Source organism: Erithacus rubecula (assembly GCF_903797595.1).
Source record: "Erithacus rubecula genome assembly, chromosome: 4".
Taxonomy (NCBI): Eukaryota; Metazoa; Chordata; class Aves; order Passeriformes; family Muscicapidae; genus Erithacus; species Erithacus rubecula.
The window spans coordinates 3712012-3737766 of NC_136686.1; the positions used below are offsets into that span (position 1 = coordinate 3712012).

Here is a 25755-nt window from a genome sequence, read left to right on the forward strand (position 1 = left end):
GTCAGCCACCTTTCCCAGGTCAGGCAGGTATATGTGCATGACTCCAGGCTGCTGAATGAAGGATCTGGGCAGTGGTTTTACAGAGGGGCACTCTTCCCCAGCAGATGGTGATGACAGGAAACCCTGATCTGTGGGGACTGTGCCCCAGGCACGCCCTTTCAGCACAATCTTCCCACAGTACCCCAGATGAGGTGTAAAGGGACCCATAATGACCTGCACACAAGAGTGACACTGCAAGCACATGGCAGCTCTGGGTTTGTGGTGACCTTCCTGCCACCACCCTGCTCCCAGAGGATCTCCTCTCTGTGTAGGCATTGGGATCTGTCTCTGAGGCATCACCTTCCATGCAGGCAGTGGCCAGGCTGCATTTTGCTTCATGGGGTGCATAGATGCAACAAAGCATTTGAGGAATGTGCTTAATTAAAAGTCCATCTGAAAAGTTTCAGAGAAAAATTGCATCTCAAGATTCTCTGTGGAAAAGAGCAGTGTATTTTGATCAATTCCAATCACACTATGGTATCAGTTATTGCACATAATGGATGCTGTATAGATATAACAGGGTACAGATGCACTGTTACAATTGTGGTATTTGCTTTTTGGGTTGTAATCCTTTGTACCAGCACTACCTATATATGTCTACATAATATCCTTCCCAGAGGCACTTGCCATCTTCCAATTAAAAATAGTATCAGTACATTGGAGCAAGTGAGGAGTATTTCCCATACAGACAATCCAGTTTTATTGCTTTCATCTTTGCTTTACAACCAGGTATGTGATCTGAACATCAGCCAGGAACTTTAATAATCTTCTGTTTCAAAACCTCTTAGAAAATGCCTGTTTGGGTTGGGCTGGTTTATCATATGTCCGTGGCACACAAAAACATAAATGGAAGCCTCTGAATCCCTGTCTGTGTCTGGGAGGGCTTTCTGTCCTCCCAAGTGTTTCATGGTGGGCCTGGGGATCTAAGGGATTCTTTGAAGCCAGCAAAGAATTTGGAACCTAATAGCCAGGGTTTTTTTAGCAGGTGCCATCTGAATCCAGCATCTATTTGAGCCAGCTGCAGAGGAGATGCAGCTTGCCTTCCCCCACCCATGGCTTTGGAGAGGAGAGCTTGCTTTGTGTGCACGTGCTTGATTTTCTCTCAAAGGTCAGCTCCATTAACCTTGGGGTCATGCTTTGTGTAAATATGCACTTATATCTGATCTGAAGGAAAAATGGAATTTTCCTTATGGGTCTCCCATCCAAATGCTCCCCAAGGCTGAGCCTGCACAGCTGGTGAGATGTGCTGCAATGGTGATGCTGCGGCCAGCACAGCTGTCCTGCTCAGGCAGCACATGATGCTATACCCCATAGTTTTGTCCAGCACATCCTGTAGAAGCCTCCCACCCCCAAGGTGCAGCCTGCACAGCCAAGAGCATCCAGCAAGATGGACAGCAACGAGCTGTGCCACAGAAGGGCTCTCCCTTCCCCCTCACCATTTTCCTCTCTGCCTCACCGCAGGGGTGAATTTCACAATTAAGTTGCCACCTCCTGAACAAGTTTATTGTTTCCTGCTTTCCTCTGGGTCTGATCCTCAGGGAGCCTGAGCACTGAGCAGGCTGCTCCTGAGGCCAGCAGGAATCCAGGATGCTCAGCACTCCATGGGAGCATCCCTTGATGTGTGGCTGTGCACCTGCACATGCCGCTGGAGCCCAGGGACACCGGGGCGGGGGCTGAGGCAAAGAAGACATTGGAGCACAAGTGACATTATCTCAATATAATTTCTAAAACTCTATTGATTGAACAGATAAAATACCTCTGATCTATTTTTTGTTATGTTTGTTACAAAATATTAGCCATTTGGACTCTTTGCTAGGTGTGACCACACCACTTTTCCCAAAGGAAACTTTTGTTGGTGATATTTACAGCAGGAGACAGGTACAGACAGACAGGTGCTTTCAAAAGCCTATGCACAAGTAACACTTCTGTTGTTAGATTTTAAAAAGACAAATTCAGATGGGGTCGTGACTAGTGTTGAAGAGCTGGGTGATTCAAAGCTGCTGTCCCAGGCGTGGTGGTGAACAAGAGGACAAGGACAGCTCTAGCTCACAAAACACTGCTGGCAGTCCCTGGAGCCTACACTAGCACAGTGAGGCAGCTGGTGGGGTGGGAGATGGGGAGGGGCTTGCTCAGCAACTTGCATTTCAAAGCAGAGACTCTGCCAAGCAGCAGCATCCTTGGTTTAGGGCTCAGATTGGTTTTGGAAACCTCAGGAAGATGTGCACATAGTTGTGGGTTGAGCCTTCTGAGAAACATGCAACAAAACTCAAACCTCTTGTGGCGAGGAGGCCCTCAAATGTTCCAAACCTGGTGGTACCTTTCAGTATGAGTTGATGAAATTCAGGTTGTGGACCATACTCATACCTTTAATCTACAGGAAGGAGAGAAAATATGAACAGTGGGATGCTTTGAAAGTCTTGTGAAAGCATTAAGTGTTGCTAACCCAGCAGCCAAGACTATGGCATTAAAAATTACTACAGCAGCAGAAAAACACTGCATTAAACCCCAATTGTTTGCAAGGCTCAATTCTCCTGTCACATTTTAAATCCCATTGCTATTGGTGCAAACAGATTAATTTCACTGGGAATGCACCAGCATGATAGAGCCTGATGTAACACAGCTCAGTCTCTCCTACTGTTCAGCAAAGCCACCTTCTCATTTGGCCACTGACTGCCCAACACTCACTGCAGAACACTTTTCACGAGGTTTCTGTTTTCTCTCTTTCCCCACTCCTTTTTAATATAGAAGGGCATGAATTTGGCAGCAAAAAGACACTGGTTCGTTTGGGTTGAGCTAATCTCTGCAGCAGCTCCCTGCCTGACTTCTCCACCTGAAAGATTGTGCTAGGTTCATGATCAGAATCACTGCTGTCAAGAGCTGGTGATTTTCCTTTGGGCTGGTCCCTCCAGGTGGGCTGTGGTACACATTTTGTCCTTCATTAGCTTGTCACTGAGATGCTCCTTCTAGCCTGCACCCTGACAGTCTGTGTGCAAGGGTGTCTGCTCACAGCTGTACAGCTAAGCTGAGTCTGTGTCTCGCTGGTGTGTGGGAGGACTGTGGGAGCAGACAATACAATAGATCAGATGAGGTGCAGATATGTTTTAAAGTGCTTGTTATCCTTCAAGACCAACCTTCCAAGAAAAAAAAAAAAAATCTGTATTTTGAAGTGAAGGGCTCGGCTCCACAGTAGGATTTTGACCAACCTGTTCCATGACAACCTGGAACAGAGTAGTTTTGTGCCTCTCCAGCTAAACCCAACAGAAGATGTGGTAGCCAGCAGGCTAGAAGATAGCAAGGGTTATCTACATTTGCTTCTCTGTCCAAAGCTCAAGGCTAGCAGCAGCCTTTGCAAGGTCAGGGGAACAGAACCAGCTTGCCCTGCGAGAATACTGTGCCTCAGGTACCTCAGCACTTCAGTTCACTCACTTCTACCCTTCATCCAGCAAGGAGAAGGGAGTCTCAAGGCAGTTTCCTCATTTCCTCTTTAGATTCTTGTAGCTTTCCCAATCAATTATTAAAGCAGCAAATATCTTTTGTAGGAACTTCATAGGCATTGTTATAAATATTTTATCTAAAAAATTATTTCCTCAAGTATCTTAAGGTTTTTTGCTGTTGTCACTTTGTGTTATATGTCAAGTAAAATCTAATTTATTTATTTTAACACACACACACAGAGCTTCACTGGCTCACTGCACTCTGGAAAAACCCTGAACTAGTACAGCCATTCCTCTCAGACAGTGAAACAAATACTGGGAAGGGGGGACAGTGCCAGTGCCTCCTGGACACCCATTCAACTGCAGCAGTGAGCAAAAACAACAGCAGCCACACACTGCATTGACCAGACAATGGCAGAAGCCACACAGACTTTCTAGGGAAGCTATGAGCAGCTCAGATGAGGTTCTGGCTGCTGTGAGGCAGCAGGGACTCCCTGGAGGGAGTCAGCAGCAGACCAGACCAGCTGTGCCTTACAGCTGGTTGGGGAGTGAGGGGCTGAGCCCTGGCCAGGGGTGAGGACTTCTCCCAGCATCCAGTTTGGGATGTGCAGCATCCAAACTGGCCTGGGGGCTGGCTAGGAGTAAGCTTCTGTGGTCTGGAGGGAGACTGGGCTTCTATTCAGGGTTTTCTTACAATCTTTTCTGTCATCTGCTTTTGCAGGCTTCCCTGAGGCTGTGCTTGTGGACTCTCCTTGCTATCACAGATAAAAGTGGCAGCCTGATGCCCAGGTAAGCAAACAAGTCAGCCTTGTTGGCACAGCTGGTCCAAGGGTCAGGCTCAGACACAGAGGGACTTGGTAGTGAGCAGGCTCCTACCCTGGAGGGCTGGCCAAGTGTGGGAGACCAGTCACTCCAGCCCCTGTGTGTTTCCCTAATTCCAGCTGGGCTTCTGCCCAGGTCACACACGTGAACTCTCTCCCTGAATGTTCCAGCACAGCCAGCAAGCACCCAGGGAGCACTGAGGGGAGCTGAGCCTGTCCCTGATGCACTGTGGCTTTTGTCATTGGCAACAGCCCCAGAGATGAGCACACTGTCACAGTCCCTAAGGAAATTGCTGTGTGGATTTTACCCCACAAGGTAAAAAAAAGTTTTTTTCTTCTGTCTTCGCTGTCCCCCTTTTCCTGACATTTTGCACATCCCCACCACTGGCAACAGCTCCTGCTATTCATCACCCTGCCATTCCTCACCCTGCCATTACATCATCAGCACTCAATGCTCATGTCTCAGCCTTACATGGAAAGGAAGAGCATTTCTGTCTTTCCCTCATAAAATAAAACAAAAATAAAGGCCCTAAAAGGGATTCTGTCCTATTTTAGGATCCTAAAGTTGATCTTCTTAAACCTTGAAGGGAGATAGAATGAGTGAGACTAAAGCCTTTAAGCTAATTAATACTTTCCCCTCCCTACTGCACAAAGAGATTTTTTTTTTCTATAAATACATCTACAGCCCGTTTTTAATGCTGTCTTCCTTCACATCAATGTCCCCAGTAAAGCAGAGGAGCTGAGCTGTCATGTCTATCTCAGGATCTGCCCCTCCTCTCACTTTGAAGCTGAGATAGAGAGAGAGGAGGCCTTGGAGCCTGGTATCTGGGCAGCCTTCTTATAGGAAGGGCTGATGGAGATAAGAATATAGCCGGCAAAAGATACAGATGGGATCTCACATGAGCAGTCTCCAAAAAGTCCCTTCCCTCTTACACAGGTGGAAGAGCCCAAGTGAATGGAACACTTCACCCCAGAAAGGTGAACATAACACTCAGCTTTGCTTTCAGGGTACAAAAATGCAGGTGGGCAGGAAAGAAAACCAGCCAGAAAAAGGAAAGCAGAGGTGGGTCTGTTTTAGAGAAGACAGTGTTATGTGTGTGTGTGTGTGTGTGTATGGAGGTGGGAGGGCACCTCTCAGTGCCATCTCTTTGGGAAAGTACACATCCATTCCAGGAAGATCCCTGGACTGAAGCCCTCCCTTCTGCTCCCTCAGAACTGCTTGGTGTTTCCTTAGTAAGCATGCTCATACATATGCTACCATACAGGTGTATTTACATGTGGTGAGGTCTGCTGGCTCTCAGCAGAGGTCTCTGGTACAATGCTCCAACATAACAACAGAAAAAGTTTTGGTATTCAGTGAGGCCATCGTTGTGTTGTACTGCAGCTCAGGACAGTCCCCCCTCCTCCTCTCAAGCTCTCTTCCACTCGTGCACTCCTTCATTTGGAAGCAGCTGCTGCAGGGAGATAATACTTGGAGAGCGATGAGGAGGAAGCGTGGCGAGTGGTGCAAGTTCTCACTCCAGCTTAGCAGGTGGCAGGGATGGTGTCAGGCAGAACTCCACCCCCAGGAGTGCCCCAAGGTCAGTCCTTGGCACGGGTGAGTCCATTTCTCTCCGAGACTGGCGAAATTTCAGGGTGGGTACAAACCTGTGGCCAGGTAAAGGCAAGGCAGGAAAGGAAGTCGAGGAGTAGGAAACGGAAGACAACGGTGCCTAGAAAGCAGCAGGTCATCAAGGCTCTGAGGAACAGGGCAGCAAAGTGCTACATGGGGACAGCACGAGCACAGAGGCCAGTGGGGCTGGCAGGGTGTCAGGGCATGTGAGCATGAAGGTTGGCAGTTTCTATAGATGGCTCCTCACAAACAGCATCATCTTGAGGGGAGACAGGGTAAGAGTTAGGTCAGTTGGCTTTTTTTTTTTTCTTTTCTTCTCATTTTACTAAAAAATAAATCACAAACTAGATCTCTGTAGGCAGAAAGGGTCCCTGGGAGGCAGTGGGGAGGGGAAGTGGGGAGGTCTGTGCTGTTTGGTGCTGGTGGTGTGGCTACACGAGGCTGCGCGAGCCACTGGAGTACCTGCGCCTCTGAAGCAGCGAGCTGGGGGGACAATACTGGTGGGGGTGGTTGTAGGGAGGGGGTGGAGGTGGCAGGGGAGGCTGGTTGACCAGCTTCACGGGGGTCCCAGGGAGCCCACTGCCCACACCGCGCCAGGGGGTGGAGGTGCACGAGTCAGAGGTGACATAGCGTGTCAGAGTCTGGTTGAGGGCCGGCTCCATCCGAGCCAGGCACGGCTTGTCCAGGACAATGACTTTGACAATCTGCTGGCACTGTACAAGTGTCCCTGCTGAGGCAGGGTGTGAGGGCACCAGTGCTGTCTCCAGCCGCTCCCGTGGCATGTTAAGACGCATGCTGGGCTGCATTCCACTCTCGGGCCCCAGGGCGGAGTTGTGCTGGTACGTTTGAAGCCTGTTGTGAATTGACACCTAGTTTAGAAACAGCCAAAGAAGCATTAAATGTTACAAGACTTTTCCCATCTGCTGCTACTGGCTGCCCTGAACCCCACCACCAGACGATCTCCATGCATTCAGCCCTCCCTCCCTCCCTCCCTCCAAAAACCAGAATAGGTACAACCCTGGCTGCACAGTTCCCCTCAACAGCCCCGTTGTCCCCATCTAGCCTAAGTGTCCCTGTCCTTTCCATCGTGTCAAAGGCAGCAGAGCCTGCGTTCCCAAATGCAGCACAACTTTGATTATGCAAACAGCACAGGGAACACAAATCGACTCTAGGAGTGGAAGTGTCCATGAATTCTCATGGTAATGAACAGACCTCGAGGTCATGCCTTTGTTCCCAGCAGCAAAAAGGAGAGGGGAACCAGACCACAAGGTTTCAGATAATCGAGGCTGTATGTTTCAGCAAAATGACAGCAGCTGAATCTGAGATAGAGAGTGACAGAGAAACTCAAGCCTTTCCCAGCTCCCTGCCTTTCTAAGTAGGAAGGTACACCACATGACTGGCTAATCTGTTTACAAAGGAAAAAACAGAAACCTGACACAGTCGAGCAAAAGGCAGCTCCCTCTGATCCACTTGATGGTTTGTCAGTGAAAGGAAATGATATTAAAAAAAAAAGAAAAAAGAAACAAAAAATGTCCACCTAGCTCATAAAATGATAAAAGAAATTCATGATGAAATGGCAGCAGATTAGATAATCTCAGAGAAATGGAAATGCTCCTCTGCTGGCAGAGTAGTATTTGGTCAGCTGAAAGCAGGTAGGGAAGCAGGAGGTCATCAGGGTTTCCACATCGAGATGCTGATAATGGAATCAAATAAGGGAGCTCACTGAGACCAGTCTGAAAAGGAGAAACTGGCCTGGACTGGAGGTCTCTAGCAAGGGAAGTGCAGCAGGGAAATAATGCTTCCCAAATGATGGATGAAGTTATAGTTCTTCCTGGCAGGAAGGCTGATGGAGACTCCAAACCAGAGCTAAGTTGCTGGCTCAAAACAAAGTATCAGTCAAGTGACAAGCCCTGGGTAGGAAATAGTGCTCACAGGTTGGTGTGGCACTTCCAGCCAGGCAGGGGTACAGATGGGACAGTGGGGCTGCCCTGAGGGTCTGGCAGAATCAGCAGCAGCACCAGCAATTGGGAAGGAGAGGCTGTGAAGTGACCAAGCTCCCCACCATGCTGGAACAGGGATGAGCTGTCTGTCCCCTTCCAGGCATGGAGGCTGCTCAGACTCACTGCACAGCAGGACATAATATTGTGTCAATATTTATTCAGGTGGTGGAACATCCCACAGGAAAATCTGGCATAACGTGCCAATGACATTAGGGTACATGGAAGCCATTCTACACAGGGAGACACTTCTCCCAACAGGAATAGGAAACTGGCTGGCAGAGGCACCTTTCCCAGGAAGGGAAATAGGATGCTCTCCAGGGAAAAGAAGCAGCACCTACTCCCCACAGAGAAGCTGAATTCTTCAAGTAAATATATGTTGACAAGAGGGGAAAGAACTACCCTGGAAAAGGTCAGGTTCAGGACAATGGATATATTCCAGACAGAGAGTAGGAAGTAATTGATAAGATTTTCAGTGTTAAGATTGCATTTTCTTGTATCCTCACAGGCAGTGGGAGTATGGGTGTCTGTGAAGAAACAGGCAACCCACTGGATGCTAGACATTCCTGCAAAGATAGATGTACACAGGACAGCCAAGCTCCCTAAGTAGAAAAGTGAAGCTCTAAGGGAAGCCTGGTGTACAAAGGCCATGCTTGATCCCCTCCAGGGGGATGGAGAGACAGAGCTGCAGAGATTGTGCAGAAAAGCTGGGCTGTGGGGAATTTGCATGTGATGCTGCATGGAGTTAGCATGTCAGGGAAGTCCTTAGTGGGGCTCTCAGTCTCCCCAGAAGCAGTGGGGTGGTTTAGTCCACAGCATTTGGGAGCTTGGTCCATGAAGGATGTTACAGTTATAAAAAAGGATTGAAAATGCTTTGAAGTTTAGTTTGGATTTGAAAGTTGTATTACCCGTCCTAGCAGTAACTTTTAATTGTATCTCTGGAAATTGGTAAAATTGTCAGTCTGGCTGGGGAGGCATTGATTAAAACCTGAGAAAAGAAACAACAGAGAATGTGAGAAGAGCTGAAGTGAGAGAGAATTACTTACCTCAGCTGCTCTGCACTCTACTTACCTCCACTGTGCTGTCCGAGACCTTCTCCCCCAAATCCTTCTTGCCTTTGAAATAAAATAAAACATCTCACTCATGAGATCATGATGATCACTCATGAGATCACTCTAGTCAAGAGCTGGCCCTCACACTGCAGACTGGAGAGTTAAAGGGAGAGGTGCAAGGCCAGTCCAGATCCTCTTGCAACCTGTTAGCTGCTAGTGGGGTAGGTTTTACCTGTTCAGGGAAGAAAATTGGGCCAGGTTCTTCAGAAGTTAGCCATGCTCTATCAGTAACACCTTTGTACTGGGTATTAGAGCTATAGATTGGGTAATGAGACTTCAAGGGTTTTTCTAGGGTATTTGAAGAATGTAAATGCTCTCATATTTCCACTATTTGGCTTAAGGATACAAAACTGAACACTTCTTTTGCAGTTATTCTCACAGGAATCAGGGAGAACACATTTGAAAGGCAGCACTTCTTGACCAAGAGAAGTTGGCTACTGGATACCCTCTTACCTGTTGGAGAGCCTTGCTTAGACTGCAGTTCCATCTGGGCTCCATTGGTCCTTAAGGAGAGAGTCTTTGTCCCTTGCTGTTTCTCCAGCTCCCCTGCGAAACAGACATATGGAAATAAATGAGGAGAGAGATGTAGGGAAGGTCATCAGCATATTGAAGGAGCAAAAGGAGAGAAAAATTCAAGGAGAATTAATGCAAGGAAATCACAAGTGAGTGCCAAGAAGGGAGAGAGGAACAGCCAAGAAAAAAAAAACAGACACTGGAGAGGATTTGACATGTGGAGAAACTTATGTATCCCCATAGGACCTTCTACATATGAACTTCATTTATACAGGATTGGCTAATACTGCACAGATGGGGACCACTGAAGCTGAGCTACTTTGGCTCATCAGTTTGTACATGGAAAGGCCATCAAAGGCTATATGGACATATTGTCTGTATAAGGCCATGGACTGACACAGACAGCTTGCCTGCAGGACAGCTCTGTTAAAGGTATGAGATCTATCCCAGCTATTTACAGATCATATTAGCATAGTCAAAGGAGTATGGGACAGAGAAGAATCTTCTGGGTGTGACAGTCTAAGCTTCCCTGTTCCAGGCCACACTCCTTGTTTCAATAAACACCATAAGTAAAGTCTTTCCATTTCTCCTGCTGGCCAGTGATCACAGAGCCTGACTGCTTTTTCATCCTATCAGTGAACCCAGGAACAATCCTGTGCAAACCTGTGCTGCTCATCCTCTTTGCCCCTGTTCCTGAAGAACTCTTCCTTTACCCTTTCTCCCTTGCAGTCACATGCAGTGGGATGGCACTGGAGTGTGAATTGCAGGAGACCCTTACATTCAATTCGTATCTGTTCCAGTTCTGTCACTTCTGCTATTGACTCTTTCAGGTCTTCCACAAACTTCTGCATTTCCTCAGCACCCAGAGCACAGAAGTGTAGTACCTGTTTCTTCTCTGAGCCTGAAACTGGAGTCACCAGTGTAATGCCATGGGGGTAATCTGAAAGAAGATCAACAAAATAAAGAGGTGTTAGGCATGCTTGATGGAGTAGTAGGTTGTTTTGGTAAATCTGAAGGAAAGAGAGTTTTCAGCATGAGTCCAATGGAATTGTACACCCAGTTTGTCACACTGCCAGCGGTGGGAACCTGCAACAATGCAGCACTCCAAGAGAACAGAAGGAACAAGCTGCAGCAGCAAGGCAAGTGTCACCAGCACCACAGTGCTGCCAAAACCTGACAACTCTAGCTCCTAGGTGCTCTTAGTCCAGCACTGGCCCTGGGAACCTGAGCACAGGTTCCTTTTCACAAGGAATGTAAAGCCTTTCTCAATCTGTGAAGAGTAAACAAAGTTTATGAGGCCAATGACACTTTTTCTCCTGTGGGAGATGCAGCAGGAGAGGTTGTCTTCTGGGGTCAAAGGCATTGCATCCACAGTGGCAGGACTTGTCCCCAGTCTCTCCTTTCATCTGCAGAGAACACAGGAGGCGTGTTGGCACAGCATGGGTGGGGAGCTCATTGCACTGTGCAGACAGAATGGTAAAGGGAAAGATGTGTTTGTAGGTCTCTGCTTAGTACTCCCCACAGGCAAAACACACAGGAATGTAAGTGAAAGGCCATGCCCAGAGAAAATATAACAGCAAAGGCCTTATGTTTTAAATATCAGGTTTGTGTGCAGGGAGGTGATGACTGAAGATTCAGTCAACAGAATCAGGAGAACAGAAGAGTGCCATGACAACTTGCCATGCTTTTGGCTGGACTTCCTCTATAATTTTCTCAATGGCTGGTGGTTTCAGTCTCTTTCCTCCTTTCCTTTCACTTTTCTAAATTTAGTTTCTGTCTCTCCATGTCCTGCTTTCAGTTTACAAGATATTTGTGACATCTGCTTCTCTGTCTCTTCAGGGGATACACAACAGGGTGCCTTTGCCAGATCTTTGGGCACTCCCAGGATAGTCATGCTGCCCCTGAAAGTTGATTCCAGCTCTGATTGTGCCTCCTGGGGATGCTCAGGTAAGAATGGCCCTTCAGTTCACACAGGGATGTGGGAGCCTCTGCATGCTGCAGAGTAGGGTGTTGGGAGAGTGACTTACACTGCCAGTGGAGTACAGGAGGGATAGAAAAAACTTAGTATGGCCACAGTGCTGCTACATTTTGCCTTCCTTGCAGCATGTTCTCCATGTGCTCACAGAGCCCCAGGCCCATCAGCCATGCTTGCCTGTGACTGCTGTGCTGCCTCTTTGCCTGTGCCAGCAGGAAGCCTGCCCATTTCTGGAACTCCTTTATGGCACAACCAGCCCCAATCATGACACATCATGGCTCTATTCCCAGACCATCAAGGTCAGGCTGACTAGGGCTGGCCTCCTGCCATGCTTTGGTGGGTTTCCAAGGGCTCTGCCTTTGCCTTGGGAAGCTACCAGCACAGCATGGCACTGTGCAGGGAGGTGGCAGCAGCACCTGAGCCTCTGTCAGCATCAAAGGCAGAATGGGGCTTGTGACTTTGGGCATGAGGGGAGAGGGGCTGAAGCTGGCAGCAGCAGTTCTGATTCTGCACCTGCAGTTGGTTTCTGGGAGCTCAGTAGAATGTATATGGGGATTGATTCCCCAGTCTTCACCACTGGCATTGTTCCTGCCACCATGACAAGCCAGATCCTTCAATGAGGTCCTTCTGCAGATGCTCAGACCTAGGAGAGGTACCAGGAGCTTCTTCTCATCACAATGTACCTAAGGAGTGATCTCCTTGGCACCAAGCCTCAGTTTTCTCTCCTCCACTTTTAACTCTGACAGAATCTCTCTCCTAATGCAAACTCACACAGCCCCCTCCTTCCTTCTCCTTTTCCCTGCCAAACCCCTCCAGGAAACCCAGGAGCAGTGGACTTACACTCATTCTCAAAGAGATGGAACTGCATCCCTAGCAGGCCGACTGACTTGCAGAATGTGTATGTGGAGGAGCTTTTCTTCTTTGGGCAGAGCTTGAGGATCTGTTGGAAGGAGAGAAGCATCATTGGTGATGGGGAACAGTGGGGCAAGAATGATGCAAACTGCTCAAAGCAAAAAAAGCTTTCTGCAAGCTCTGTTAAGTGTACATGGGAGCAATGTTTGGTGAATGACTGGGATGCTGCTCTTGTAACAACACTTCTGGAATCCTGTAGGCATCACCCTGGGCCCACTCAGCTCTCTCCCAGAGGTGCTAGCTTTTTGATTACTACATTTCTGGCTTTGAAAGGGTAATTCTCTTCACCAAAGAACAGATCAAAAGGCAAAGGGAAGCCTGTCATAAATACCTTAGAGCTGGGAATATGAGCATATGAGAATGCTGTGCTGCCCTTGTACCTCAGCACCAGGTCTTATGGATCTGGTTTATCCCATTGAGTGCAGGGACAGCAAGGAGCAGATCCTCTCCCCAGTTTCACAACTGTGCAAATGGCTGCAGAGGAATGGGTGGGTAAAGCTCTCTTATCCTCTCCTTCTACAAAAGGGTTTGGGTGTAGTCTTGTATCTGCTACACCACAGTTTCACTTCACTATTAAATTCAGTAAACTTCCATTTTGTTTGACCTCCTTCCAGTCTCAATGTAACTCTGCTCTCCTGTGCCTGCCTCATTCCATTGCTGGGGCAGGACATTTCAAAAATACTCTACATATTTGGAGGTCTAGTAAGTACTGTCCAGGCTGCTACAGCCTTTTCCATGTTAGAAGGCAGTGATTTTAACATGTCTGGCAGAAAAGATTTAAAGTGCATGAAAGGGCTCTGTCTACTATAGTACAAACAGACAAAGAAATGAACCTTCCTTTCATGCCTCAAAGGCATGAGAGAGAGCAATGACATTGCTTGGATTGCTGTGGGATGTGACAGTTTGTTTTTTCAAGGGTTACTGGAGTTTTAGATTTAGAAGGTTTTTAACAGTGAAGAGTCCAGAGCTGTGTCTTACAAGGCTGATGAACTAGGAGCTGCCTTTAAAACAGGGGAAAAATGGATGTTGTGGACTGGTTTTAGATTTCCTTACAGAAACCAGGGCATGTTTTATTACAGCAGTGCCTAATTGCCCAAGCACACTCACCACCAGCAGGTCATTGAAGAGGAAAACTTCCCTTTGGTGAGCTGCCTGTTTCTGCACTTTGTTGACATCGGTCACTTCGTAGAGGCGGCTGCAGCACACCAGCCGGCGGTGGGGCACCGACAGCACCTGCACAGAGCATCAGGGCATCAGGGGCTGCAGGAGGGGCCACTCTGGGTCTGCCCCACCCTCACACTGCACAGCCCTGCCCACTGACACCACTGCACCCACTCTGCCCAGAAAAATCACCTCCCACCACTCCTTGCCATCAATTTTCCTGCTGGTGCAGTAGCAGAGAAAGCCTTTGTCATCTGGGTAAATCAGAGGGCAGGCTAAAAATGGTCTTCTTGCTCACACATCCCACCTCTGGCTTCCAATCCTCCTCCTCATCCCTCACCCCACTGGACATCTGCAGGTTTCCTGGACTTGGAGAAACCATTCTGCTTTATTTTGGACAAACAGTATGTATGTTTTGCACTACAGATTGGTTACTGCCAAAGAAGCTGTCTGTGCATTTGGGGATCTCTTAACCCCAGCAATTTTTAGGGAACTCATTAGGGACAGATGGATTAAATTGTTTTCTGTGTCTTTGCCTTTCACTTCCTACACCCTTAAAAGGCCTGAAAGTTTGAAACACTGCAGAGCTATCAGTTGAGCACTGGCAGGCAGGATCTGCAGTAAAATTCATGGACAAACAATTACTGCACCAGATACTGTAAACTCTGGCCAAGGATATCCCTCAAAATTAGGAAGGAATGAGATAGCAGGAATAAAGAGTTTGGAGAAAAAGGAGTAAATTTGTAGAGACAAGCAAAGAAAGTATTACATAAGAGAAGAAAGGCATAGAGGAAAAACACAAAAAAGAAGGCAGGGAGGGAAGTGGGGGCAGAGGGGCTGAGTGGGTGCCAGTGGGGTTATGGTGCTCACCGTTTTCATTCCAACTATGGACTTCTCCACTTTGGTGACATAAGTTACATGGTCCTCATTAGATTTCAGCTCTTTCTGCTGGATCCTCTCATAGATCCCCACCACCAGATCCCGAGGGATGTCAGCACCATCATCCACCCCTGCCAAACACAGAAAATGTAGGGCAGGCCAGTCAGAGAGAAAAGGAAAGGGAGGAACCAGTGGTCCCTGGAAGGTCCCTACCGCCTCTGCACTGTGCCATGCTGGGAAGGCTGAAGGGGAATAGCAATTTTAGGCTGTCTCCTTTGTTTTTCTAATGCATTGAATGTACCAGCAGGAGACACTGACAGCTCTAAGGCCAATGCAGTTGATTTCATTATTCCATTGCTCTGCATGGTGGCTCCTTTCCATGTGTCCCCTAAGGTTTTATAGCCACAATTTCACATTCATATATCTTGGGCTGCTCAGCATCAACCCCTGCATTGATTTTGTATCACCAGAAGTGCTAGATGTGGAGAAGGCCTATGATGGGATTCAGCAGCTCTTCCTGCCAATGCAAGCATCAGCTCTCCTTGTCTTGGTGACCTCCACCATTTTCCTTCTGTGTTGTTTCCTAGGAATAATACTTTCCTGCTATTCTCTTCGTGGTATCTCTGCTTTGACTATTTCCTCTTTTACATCTCCTTAGATAATTCTCCAGATTTTGCTGACTGACCCTTCAGAGCCTGGCAGAAAAGGTTTTCTTCACCCTTCCCTGAGCCAAACACTGCAAACCAAGCTGCCAGTCCTTCCTCCAAACTGAATTCCCCCAGATTTTACACTGATTTTCTCTGTATTCTTTTCCAGCTCCCTGGTCTGAGATGTACTATCCTGAGTGATGCTGGTGAGGAACCACTGAGAAATGGAAAGGCATGGAGATGTCCTGGCTCCTTTACCTACATTCTTGCAAATGTGTCCCCAACAACATTTCAAACACAGGCTGCTGAAGCTGCTGGCCTGGGCATTGGCCTGTAGGTGAGTCTGGATTGAACTGTCCCTCCTTGTCTGTGATGTGGTGACATTCACTCACTCTAATGAGTTATGGTGTGTTGCACACTGGAGTTGAGTGACCTTCATGCTGATTTAATTCATTGTGGTGTGAACAGACAGATTTTAAGGCAACTCTAAGTGTAAGTTAACATTAAAAAACTCCCTCTTTTGTTAGTGCTATCAATTGTAATACAAAAGGGGATGATGGCAGGTAGCAGCCCCATTCAGTATCTGTGGAATTAACATGAAAGAGGGCCTCAGTGTCACATTATACCAGTCTGAAGTAGGTGACAAATTGTGGAAGGTGTGGGAGGATGAGATGATGTTTTCTGAACAGCCAGGAGGACAAAGAAATAAGTCAAAGGAACCCAGAAAAGTAAAAATTTATGCTGGAAAAATTTTGAGGGCGCTTTATCTGAATTGCAGATGTGCAGGAAAAGAAACTTGGAAAATGGCTGACCTAGGATGACCTAGGAGTGAATATGGCTGGGAAATTAGACAATAATTTGTCTAGACATGATGTCAAAAAGGCCAAACAATACTAAGCTGCACTAGTAGATCTGAAAATAAGAAGAAAGCAGTAGCTCTATATATGGGTATGTTGTGATCACATCTGAAAAAGTGCTTTTAACAACCTATTACCAGGATAGAAAGGACAGATCTTGAAAAGAGAAGAAAATTGATTTGGGGAACTGATGTATCAGAAATTGCAAAGAGGTAATGTATGCATGAACTCTGTCACGCCTACAGTTACTATAAGTAATTGCAGGCAATTAAGAAGGGGAAGATTTAGCCTGAAAAAAAGGAAAATGTGTTCATAGCAGCAAGTAGGGGTTGTTTAGCACAACCCAGCAGGGTCTAAGAAGGATCTGAAGGAGCTGAACAATAGGAAGATGTAATACAATGGACTTTTTCCAAGCAATGAGGTATCTTAAAAGATGAAGACATCTCTTAAAGGAAAATGGTTGATTTCTGAGAAGGCTGGAAAGCTTTCTGCAGAAAAACAAAGCTAATTAGAATATCCCTTCCCCAGCACCCTAGAAGGCATCTCAAAGGGCCTTCCATCTCGGCCTCACAGGCAAGCAGCAGAAGACCTGGAGAAAGGCAGTTCCACAAGGTTTCTCCTGCCTTCATCTAGGCAGAATTTAGAAAAGCAAGAGGGCAAAAAAAAAACCTAACCAAAACCCCAAACAAAACAAACATCAAGGCAGGACCCTCACCTCTCAGATTGCGAATGAAGTCCTCCAGCATCATCTTCCTGTCAGGCTTGATGTTGGGGCTGTACATGTCTGTGTTGAGCAGGATGATTGCAAAGGCCAAGATGAAGATGGTGTCCGGGTTGTGGAACTGCTGGACCACATCTGGGTTGCACATGCAGTACCTCTGGCTGCAGCAGGAGGGATGCACACACTTAACATGGAACATGGGAGCTCTGCTCCAGCTTGGCAATGGCTTTATCACAAGCAGGTCACATTCCTCCTTTTACTCCACCTCTCACACATAAGAGAAGGAACCCACTGCTCTCTGAAGGCAAATTTCCCCACCAATGCCTGAAACTTTAACCTGCTTGTCCTCAAGAACCAAAAAAGCAAGTGAGACTGGAGAGGACCATGCAGAGTGAGTCAGTACAGGAGGGTCTGCTCCAGCCTGCTTTGCTAAGCACCAAGCACTTCTCTGGATGCACCAAGGGAGAATCCAGCAGCCCTGCAAGCCCTTCTTGGTGACTCCTGTGAGTCACCCATGAACAGGGAATCCCTTGCTGGCAGCCACGTCAGGACTGGCCTCACATCTGATGATCTGTGACACAGAGTGGCATCCTTCAGGAACCCTCCATGATCCTCCTCTTTAGAAGGGAACTCCAGGACATTCTCTCCATGGCTGCTCTTTTTGCCTTGTGTCCCTGCTGCCCCTGGTTGCAGCAGTGGGGCTGCAGGGCTCCCTCTCTTACCTGAAAGCCTCGATGAGCCGCTCCACCTTCTGTGCTTCCCCCTGAACACGGATGTGAGCCTGGAATTTCCGCAGGGCTTCGTCCAGCTCCATGCCTGAGAAGTCCATCTCATCCACCACACAGCTGTGAGAGGGACACAGCCTTCATCAGAACATCCTCCACTGTGGCACTGAGGCCCAGTCCCCAAGGGAAATCCCATCACTGTGCCTTCCTGGATCCTTCTTACCATGGGCAGTGATTTCACTCGAGGGATTCCTGCATTCTACAGCTGGTGAGTGCTTTAGTGCTTTACTAGATGTTTTTATATATCTGTGTGTGTGTGTACACCATGATATACACATATCACACCACAGACAGCATATACATTCACATATGCATTTACAGAGAAAGTATGTATATATATTTATACACATGTATTGATACTTACCTGCATCTATATAGATATTTAGACATCTGTATTGACATAGATATTTAGACACCTGTGTCAGTATCAGTAAGACCAGAATCATCTCAGAGAAACAGGAAATGGAAGCCGTTGTACAGAAATAACATGCAACATTACCTGCTCATCTGCTGTCACTTTGCATTTTGTGTGGTTCACTGGTCACTGGAAATTCATGGCCAGTTTAGATACCCTAAGAAGGGGCTGACACCTCTCTTATTTCCCACTAAAGCATTCTCATCTGATAAAAGCCCTGCTGTTAGTCTCCAAAACCTACCACTACAGTTCTTGCTTTCTGTACTAGACAAATAATCTACTTGTTCTTATTCTTACTGCATGGTATTTCAGTCACTGGTAATGACAACACCTTTCCCATGTGGCTTCAGCACATTCTGTTAGCATATTCCTACCGTTTGTGCTCAGGTCATTACTGCAAGCATTAATCAAAAGACTAGACTCAGAAATTATGTCCCTTAGGCCCAACTTCCCATTTCAGCAGAGTATGTAGGCACTAATGTCTGTATCAGCCAATTCACTCCCCTGTTTATGATTCCTCTGCTAATTTCTCTCTCTACCACTCTCAGCAAAAAGTTTCTCATGTCCAAAGCTTTGTCCCCTGTCTAAAAACAAGTTATTCTAAGAAAGAGAGACATTGAATTAATCTACTTTCCACTGACTTTGATATGCAAAATTTACCTTCCTGCTTGTCATTATTCTTTCCCAGAAATAAATTCTCTAAACTGAAATTTTGTCTGAGAGATGAAGACAATCCCAGGTGTTAAAATATTCTTTGAATCTTCCTTAAATACAAAGTTATTAATTTGCTAATGGGACGTGCATTCAAAATTCAAGAACTTAATATTTTCTGCTTCTCTGTACCTTGGATGCAACTTCTATTAGCCCATGAACCCCTTTATTTAATTCTTTGTATTGTGTTTGGGTTGCTTTGTCATGTGGTAAAGGATAAACTGATCTTAAATTTAAGGTTATTAAGGAGGAAATTCTTCCCAAGACAGGTTATCTGGGTCTTTATGAGGAGTGGTACAGGGAAATAAGAGGGGAAGGAGATTGTGTCTCTTCTGGATCCTTCTGTTTCCTAGGATTACCTGGAAAGTTTGCCAAATAAACATCTACTAATAAAGGGATGTGCTGTTACCAGTTTCCTCTTCCTTTCTGAGATAAACTGGGGTCTGTTGGTTGTTTCTAAGTGCTGCAGTTTGCTGTGGGTTGTTGGGAAGTGGTTTGTGAACTAAGCTGTTCAGTGCCATGAGCAGCCTTGCTAGAATAAATATCTGTTGCCTCAAATGGCTGAAGGACAGAGTTCAAATGCTCAGAGACATTTCTGTATTCCTCCATTGCCTTATTGATTCAGGAGTAATCATCATTTAACTGGGGTGACACCTGCAGAATAACTTACCAAGATCTCTGACTGAACATAAAGTCCTTTGTATCTTCTGAGATTGGACTGTTACAATCTCAGCTAGGGATTCTGGGCTCTTTCTCTGCACAAATCAAAATTCAGAAACAAACAGGGAGCAAGGGAAGAGAAGCAAAGGAACTGTTCTCACAGGAAATCTTCCATGAAATATTTTTTAATCTCTCCAAGAGGTGGACTGCAGAAACACTTGGCAGTAAGAAAAACTTCCTCCACTTTCCTCTTCCCTTTGTTATTTTTTTTTTTCATACTTATACTCAGTGCCTTGGTTAACATCAAGGCATTCTGCTTCTTGGAATTTATCTTTGGTAGTAAGAACAGTTTTCCTCTCATTAGTCGTTAGTGTGTTCACAGCTGCAACCACCTCTGCACTTGGGCTTTTGTTATTATTTTTTAATCCTTTCCAGTGAGCAGGGTTTCTCAGCACTGACCCCAGTGATTTTCCTGCTATTGTCTGCTTCCAGACATGTGAACACTGAGTCCTTGCACACCCCAGGGACACCCACTAAGGTCACCCTAGTAACCCCAATCCACCAGCATTGAATCATCTATCTTTTGCTTACTCCTTCCCTCTTTGATCAGTCTTTCCCCCTCCACACAGGCTGCCCTATTTGTGTACAAATCTCAAGTAATAAAGTCAATGCCTTTAATACAGAAAGCACTGAGCCTTCATTAGGACAAGTAGGACAAGGCAGCTGCTCATAGCTCCTTTCAAGCTCAAACAGGCATTGCTATACAAGTTATGCTCAGATTCTCCTTTGAGGGTTTTTCTCATAGACTGACTGATGCAGGTTTACTTTGGAAATTCTAACTCCTGGGAGTCTCTTCTCAGCCCAAAGAACAGTGTCCCCTGTCCTGCCTAGTGAGAAAAGTTAACCATGCAGGAAGGACAGGTTAGGAAGAATGTTTGATTCAAGCAAAGTCAGCCTGTGCTTGGATTTGATTTATCTGACAAATTCTGTGTCAAAGGTCTGAAGAACAGCTCCTAAAGGAGCCATCAGGTACCAAACTGCTGTTTCTGCTGCTAGACAGGCAGAAAGAAAGGTGGATCAAGCTCATCTGATATTTTTTGTGTGCAAATTTGACACAGCAAAGTCCATTCAAAGAGGCAAACTGCCTTGTGCTGTGGGTCTGCCATGTTCCTGCTTCTCTTCTAGACAGGAAGTTTTGCAGCCTTCCCTGACTTCAGATTCCTGCACAGACTTGCATTAACTTTTCAATGTACTCTGGTGTCTGTGTCAGACATCCCCTGAAATGCAGCACAACTTTTCTTTGTGAAACCAGAGCAAGGACATCTTTTCTTTCCAAGCTAGAGACTGTGGAAGCTGACAAAGCATATGAAAGTGGGTGGCTCTCTGCATCCAAGGAATAAACCAACAGCTTATATGCACAAGCCAAAACCAGTGCTGAGCTCATTTTTCCACAAACAGCTGGACACCTGTGAGATGCCTGTTCCAGGATTGCTGGGAGGCTTGAGGGATGATGATGCAGGGACACAGTAATCACCTTATAAAATCTCATATTTCAACTCCTTCCTGCCCATGAACTTGCAACAACCCACACAAATTGAGCCTGCAGTGCATCCAGAGATTCATTTAGTCCACTGTCTGCAAGGATATGACTTTGGATCATAGCAAGTAGGAAAAATGCTGGCTCCCAGGCTCATGAACAAGGTGGTGGGGGTTGAGAACACTTGTGCCACCTGTGTACATGAGGAGCTAGATCTGCTCTGATGCACCTCATAACAACAAGCAAAGAATTCTACACCAGGCTCCAAGATCAAAGAGGTGGCTCCTAGGTGGATTATTATGCTTAGCTATTGTCTCTATTGTAGCCTCCTAGGCTACAGGGAAAAGATCCCCCCAAAAGTGGGTGGACATAATGGCAGAAGAGCTGTGAGGATTTAGCACAGGACTAAGCATGGCAAAAAAAGCCTATGGCAAAAGGGTTCAGTGAAGACAAGAAGCAGCTGTATCATGTGGGGCTGAGATCTGCTCACCCAAGTGTAATGACCTATTTTCCAGCTTTTCCACTCAGGTGACAATGCAGCAGGAGCTGGGATGCCACTAAAAGCCTCTGTAATGAACCTGCAGCCTCTGCTCAGGGAGGGAGCAAGGGGTAAGGCAGCCAGGTGGAAAGTCTAAAATCACAAGGCACAAAGATATTAATGGAAACCATCCCTTTTCTTGGCCTCCCTAAGCTTTCTGAGGGTGAATCAGCATTTGGGTGAATTGTAGAAGAGCTCAGCTGCCAGGAGGGAGACTGCCCTGCATGTGGGAACTGAACAGAAAGAAAAGTTAGCAGGACTACCCAGTTCCACGTACCAGTGGCATAGGTGTGTGTCCCAGTCTCCACAATGGACACAGCACCAGTCTTCCCTTTCTGAAGAATGCTACAGGACATGTATTGCCTGTTTCTCCCTGGGTCTGCCATGCCTGCTCACTCTCCCTTGGCTGTTGGCAGCTCACATGGTTACTTACTTGGGAATCCACTCCTTCCTGAGCTTCCCTGGGGCCCAGACAGACTCGAGCTGCACCTTCAGCCTGCACAGGCCTGGCAGGACAAGGCTGTTCTTACTCACACTTGGGGTGTGCTACAGCCCTGCTTGCAGCAGGTCAGAACTGCCTAACACATTCTTCCTTCTGTCTTGTTTCCATCACATCCTTACCTGTTGCTCCTGCTCAAACCCTCCTGTGATGTAAGTCCCTTACTGAGCCTCTGTAGCATCCTCAGTGAGAAGGGGAAAGAAGGCTAGTTTGTGCTAACCTGACAAATTCATTCTGTCTGTCCAAGAGGAACCTAACACTTCTTTGAGAGACAGTCCCTTTGCTGGGTTCCCAGCTCTGCACTTTCCAAGAGCAGCTTTCTCTCCCTGACTTTCCATGGCAGAAAGAGAAGACAACATAAGCTCGGCAGACAGAAGACCTCTCACCCTCAGGGAGAATGTCTCTAACAGCAACTTCCACTCTTAACACCAACCAGACCCCAACTCAGCACAATGTCTCCTCTGCTGGAATCTCTGCCCATTTATGCTCTGACAGCAAGGGACAGCCACATCTGCACTTCCAAGTCCCACGAGCTGAACACAAACCATCCAGTAGCAGCACAGCTGACTCCATTCATGATATCACTCACATTATCTTGTTCATGAATGAACTATAAATGGAAGCAACTCCTGAGTCATGAACAGGTGGAAGGGAAGAATGGACTAAAGTGAAAGAAAGAGAAGAAAAGCAACAAATAAACACAGAATGAAGAAAGGATGCAAGAATGGTGTGTCTTATATTAAAGCTACGTGTTAATGCATTGGACCTGACTTTTTCAAAGCAACAGAATTATTATTCTGCAGTATTTGAGAAGCAGATTTGATTAAAACTGCTCAGTACCACATAGATCCTTTAATGGGCCAGGATACCTCTCTCAAGCTGTATTCCCTGAACTGGGAAGATTCTGGGGCAGGTCCCCAGTAACTCCCTCTTGCTGACTGCAGGACAGCCAGTGGAAGGAGATTCTTGGATCTTACTGATGCTAATCACAGTGAATGGTTATTCTGTGGGATGCTTAAAATAGGTTACAAATGGGATTTATGCCCTGTAACACAAAAGGCTTAAAAGCTATATGACCAGCCTAAACTAGCACACTGATGAAAACAACACTCTTGAGGGCCCCATGTATCTGCATTGACAAAAGGAATTCATAGATTTGCAGAAGACACTAAACTTGGTGATGGCCAGCAACAGGTGAGATAAATCCTAGTTTTAAAGACTGACATCTTTTCTAAACAAGAAAATTACATATTGCATCTTCCTAAAGTGACAGACCTGAGTGGTTCAGTATTATCAATGCATGTGTGTCAATTATAGTCAGAAACTGTCAGAAAATCACCTCCTCTCTCTGTTATTCCTCAGGCTAGCATGTAGAATACTTAGAAATTATCCAGACACTTTTTTTGAGTTACAAGAGAGTCAGTTAAAGGTTGAAAGATAAGAGCAGGAAGATGGAAGGGAGGTTATAATTTCAGGGCATTTAGATGCTGGGCATGAAGGTGTGGGAAGCCAAAATAGCACACTAAAGTGCTTAATCCTCATAAAATGCTTACCTCACCTAAACCCTTGCCCTTTTACATAAAAGGCTTTGCAACCAGCATAGCACTTCTCTGAAGTTTTACATTCTCTAGGTGGGCAGTAAAGTGGGATCATCTTCACAGTGCCAATGCTGCTCTGCACTCCTGAGCTCTGCTGTTTGACAGCAGGAACAGGCAGAGGTTAGGCTGGCTTCTCTGTCAGCACAGCTTCAGAACCTGCAGAAGCCAAGGGAACTCTGCAGACTTATGGCTGGACATTACAGCTGAGTCTGGAGTTTGTAACCTGGTCAGCTCTGCCCTGCCTCCAAATGCACAAGGGAGACTGACACTTTTGCAGATGTTTTAAAAGCTGTCCTATTATTTATTCATGCAGCTGGGTTAATTCAGCCTGGCTGCAGTAGAAACATTGCTCACAATACACAATTGCAACATAAGTTTTCACATCGAGCGAGAGCTGAACTAGCACAGCAAGTGGCATCAATAATTGAAATTGCTTTTGGGAGGTACAGGAGGCTCCAGGGTCGGGTTTGGGGTGTGAAAGAGCAGATATCTCTGCCTGCATACAGGCTTGCTCATTGCAGGTGATCAGAGCCTGCCCAAGCACTACTGCCTGCTCATGGTTATCCTGCCTGGGCATTTGACCTCAGCAGGGCCAAGTGCCTGTTCTTCTGCCTGTTTGGGCCACAAAAATGACTGTGGTATTGGGCAAATTGTACAAAAGCCATTGTATGAGCTCTCCTGTCTGCCACATGATCTCCAGGGAATACCATGTACCTTAACATTGCTAAGTGTGGGTGGATGTGGGGACAGCAAGACAGCCCTTGCAGAATCTGTTCTCCAGCCTGTGTCAGTGCTCCTGAGCTAGTTTGATGGGAGTTGGACAGGGAATGAGAACCAGACAAGGTCTTGGATGGTTCTAAAATGCCAAAAGGTCTTTGATCTGCCTCTTGTTCCCATAGAAACAGCTCATAAGTTGTGACCAGCCCTTGAGATACAGTGCACTGGAAATGCCAGCACACTACACTACACTGCCAGCCCTCTGCTTCCTGCAGTATGGACAGGAAAAATACCCAGGATTATAATTCTGGGCCATGATTTCTCCTTTCAATGCTTTGTTTCCATGCATGGCACACTGCTGGGGGTGCAGCCATTGCCCATCCAGCTCTCATGAGCAGCTGATGAAAAATTTGCTTGAAAACCCACCAACCATACCCCCAAGCTCAGAAAGAAAGTACTTTCAAATGGTTCATCTACGAACAGCTGAACATGCATGTTTAGAACATGTTTTAGAACATCCTGCATATATTTTAAGTCTACTTTTATCTTTGCCTTTAAGGAAAATGAATCAGCCATTTATTGTGAAGAGGGGATGGCAGCACAGATTGTTAGAGCAAGCATATTATCTGTAGCCTGGAGAGATCAGACACAGATTTGAACCCTGAACTCAGCCCCAGCTGTTTGACATGTTCAGGTCACACAGTCCCTGCTCAAGATGTATCCATGTACACACAGCCTCAATATCTCAGTCCCCACCTTTGAGCCTCATTTTCTATAGATGTTAATAGGATGGGCAAGGTCACTCTTTCACTGAACATTTGGAGTGTCACCATGAGAGGGGCAGTGGAAACTTTGAGTAATGAGCATGATGTAGTAGGACCACCTGCCCCAATGGCCTCCCAACAGAAACAGGACAGGCAACCCCAGTGTAGCAGCTCCTGGGCACTGAGGCTGACACCAGGATTTGCAAGAGGGACTGTTCCCAGGAGCTGCTGACACTGAGTTTGTAGTCCCATGTGAGGCAGAAGAACATGTTCATTTGCAGGGATGATGCCAAATTTAGGATTAAAAGGAAGAGTCAGCCTACTGTTGTTGCAATATTTCCCTGTGTGTGCAGAGGCTAGGTTTGGACTTGAGCAGATTATCTGTCAGGGAAAGCAGCCCACACAATGCTTACTGGAGAAAAAGAGGCAATTACTTTTAATTGTAGTTCTCAGTGTAAAGAGACTGGACAGCCCATGAGTCTTGTTGCTGGACAAATCAATACTTCCACAGTATATTAAAAAAGGAGATAGACCTAAGGTCAGGTAGGTATCTGCAGCAATAAGAAGCAGCAATTGCAGCTGGAATTAAATTTAAAATTTATGCCTAGATTTAGCTCTTGAACTTTGGCATCCTCCAGTCTTTCTCTGGAGGAGAAGTGGTATATGGATGGGATTTGGAGTTTCTGTATGGTTTAGTTCAAGAGAAACCACTGAAAAATTCAAGGGAAATAAAGAACATTTTGGAGAATGGGAGAATGTAATAAAGGACTCAGTGCAAAGGACTGCCTGCCTAATGGAAAGGCAGCTCTCACTGAGAGTTATGCTTCTGCATAATAAAAGAATGACACAGC

General features: G+C 46.4%; 1 protein-coding gene across 4 annotated transcripts in view; it reads right to left on the reverse strand.

The window, feature by feature from the left end:
- Positions 1-579: 579 nt before the first annotated feature.
- The window catches only part of IQSEC3 (IQ motif and Sec7 domain ArfGEF 3), a 95759-nt gene continuing 70583 nt past the window's right edge, over positions 580-25755 (reverse strand). Inside the window, exons 6-15 of one of the 4 annotated variants that reach the window (XM_079304756.1) lie at positions 17403-17525; positions 16675-16841; positions 14447-14586; positions 13523-13648; positions 12344-12443; positions 10307-10468; positions 9469-9561; positions 8975-9018; positions 8812-8891; positions 6624-6758 (exon numbers count right to left, since the gene is read on the reverse strand). In XM_079304756.1, coding sequence (XP_079160882.1) covers positions 8817-8891; positions 8975-9018; positions 9469-9561; positions 10307-10468; positions 12344-12443; positions 13523-13648; positions 14447-14586; positions 16675-16841; positions 17403-17525 — 1030 coding nt within the window. In that variant the 3' untranslated portion in view covers positions 6624-6758; positions 8812-8816. Of the gene's footprint in view, positions 6776-8811; positions 8892-8974; positions 9019-9468; positions 9562-10306; positions 10469-12343; positions 12444-13522; positions 13649-14446; positions 14587-16674; positions 16842-17402; positions 17526-25755 lie in introns of all 4 variants that reach the window. The other 3 variants (XM_079304757.1, XM_079304755.1, XM_079304758.1) reach the window with 3 other exon arrangements.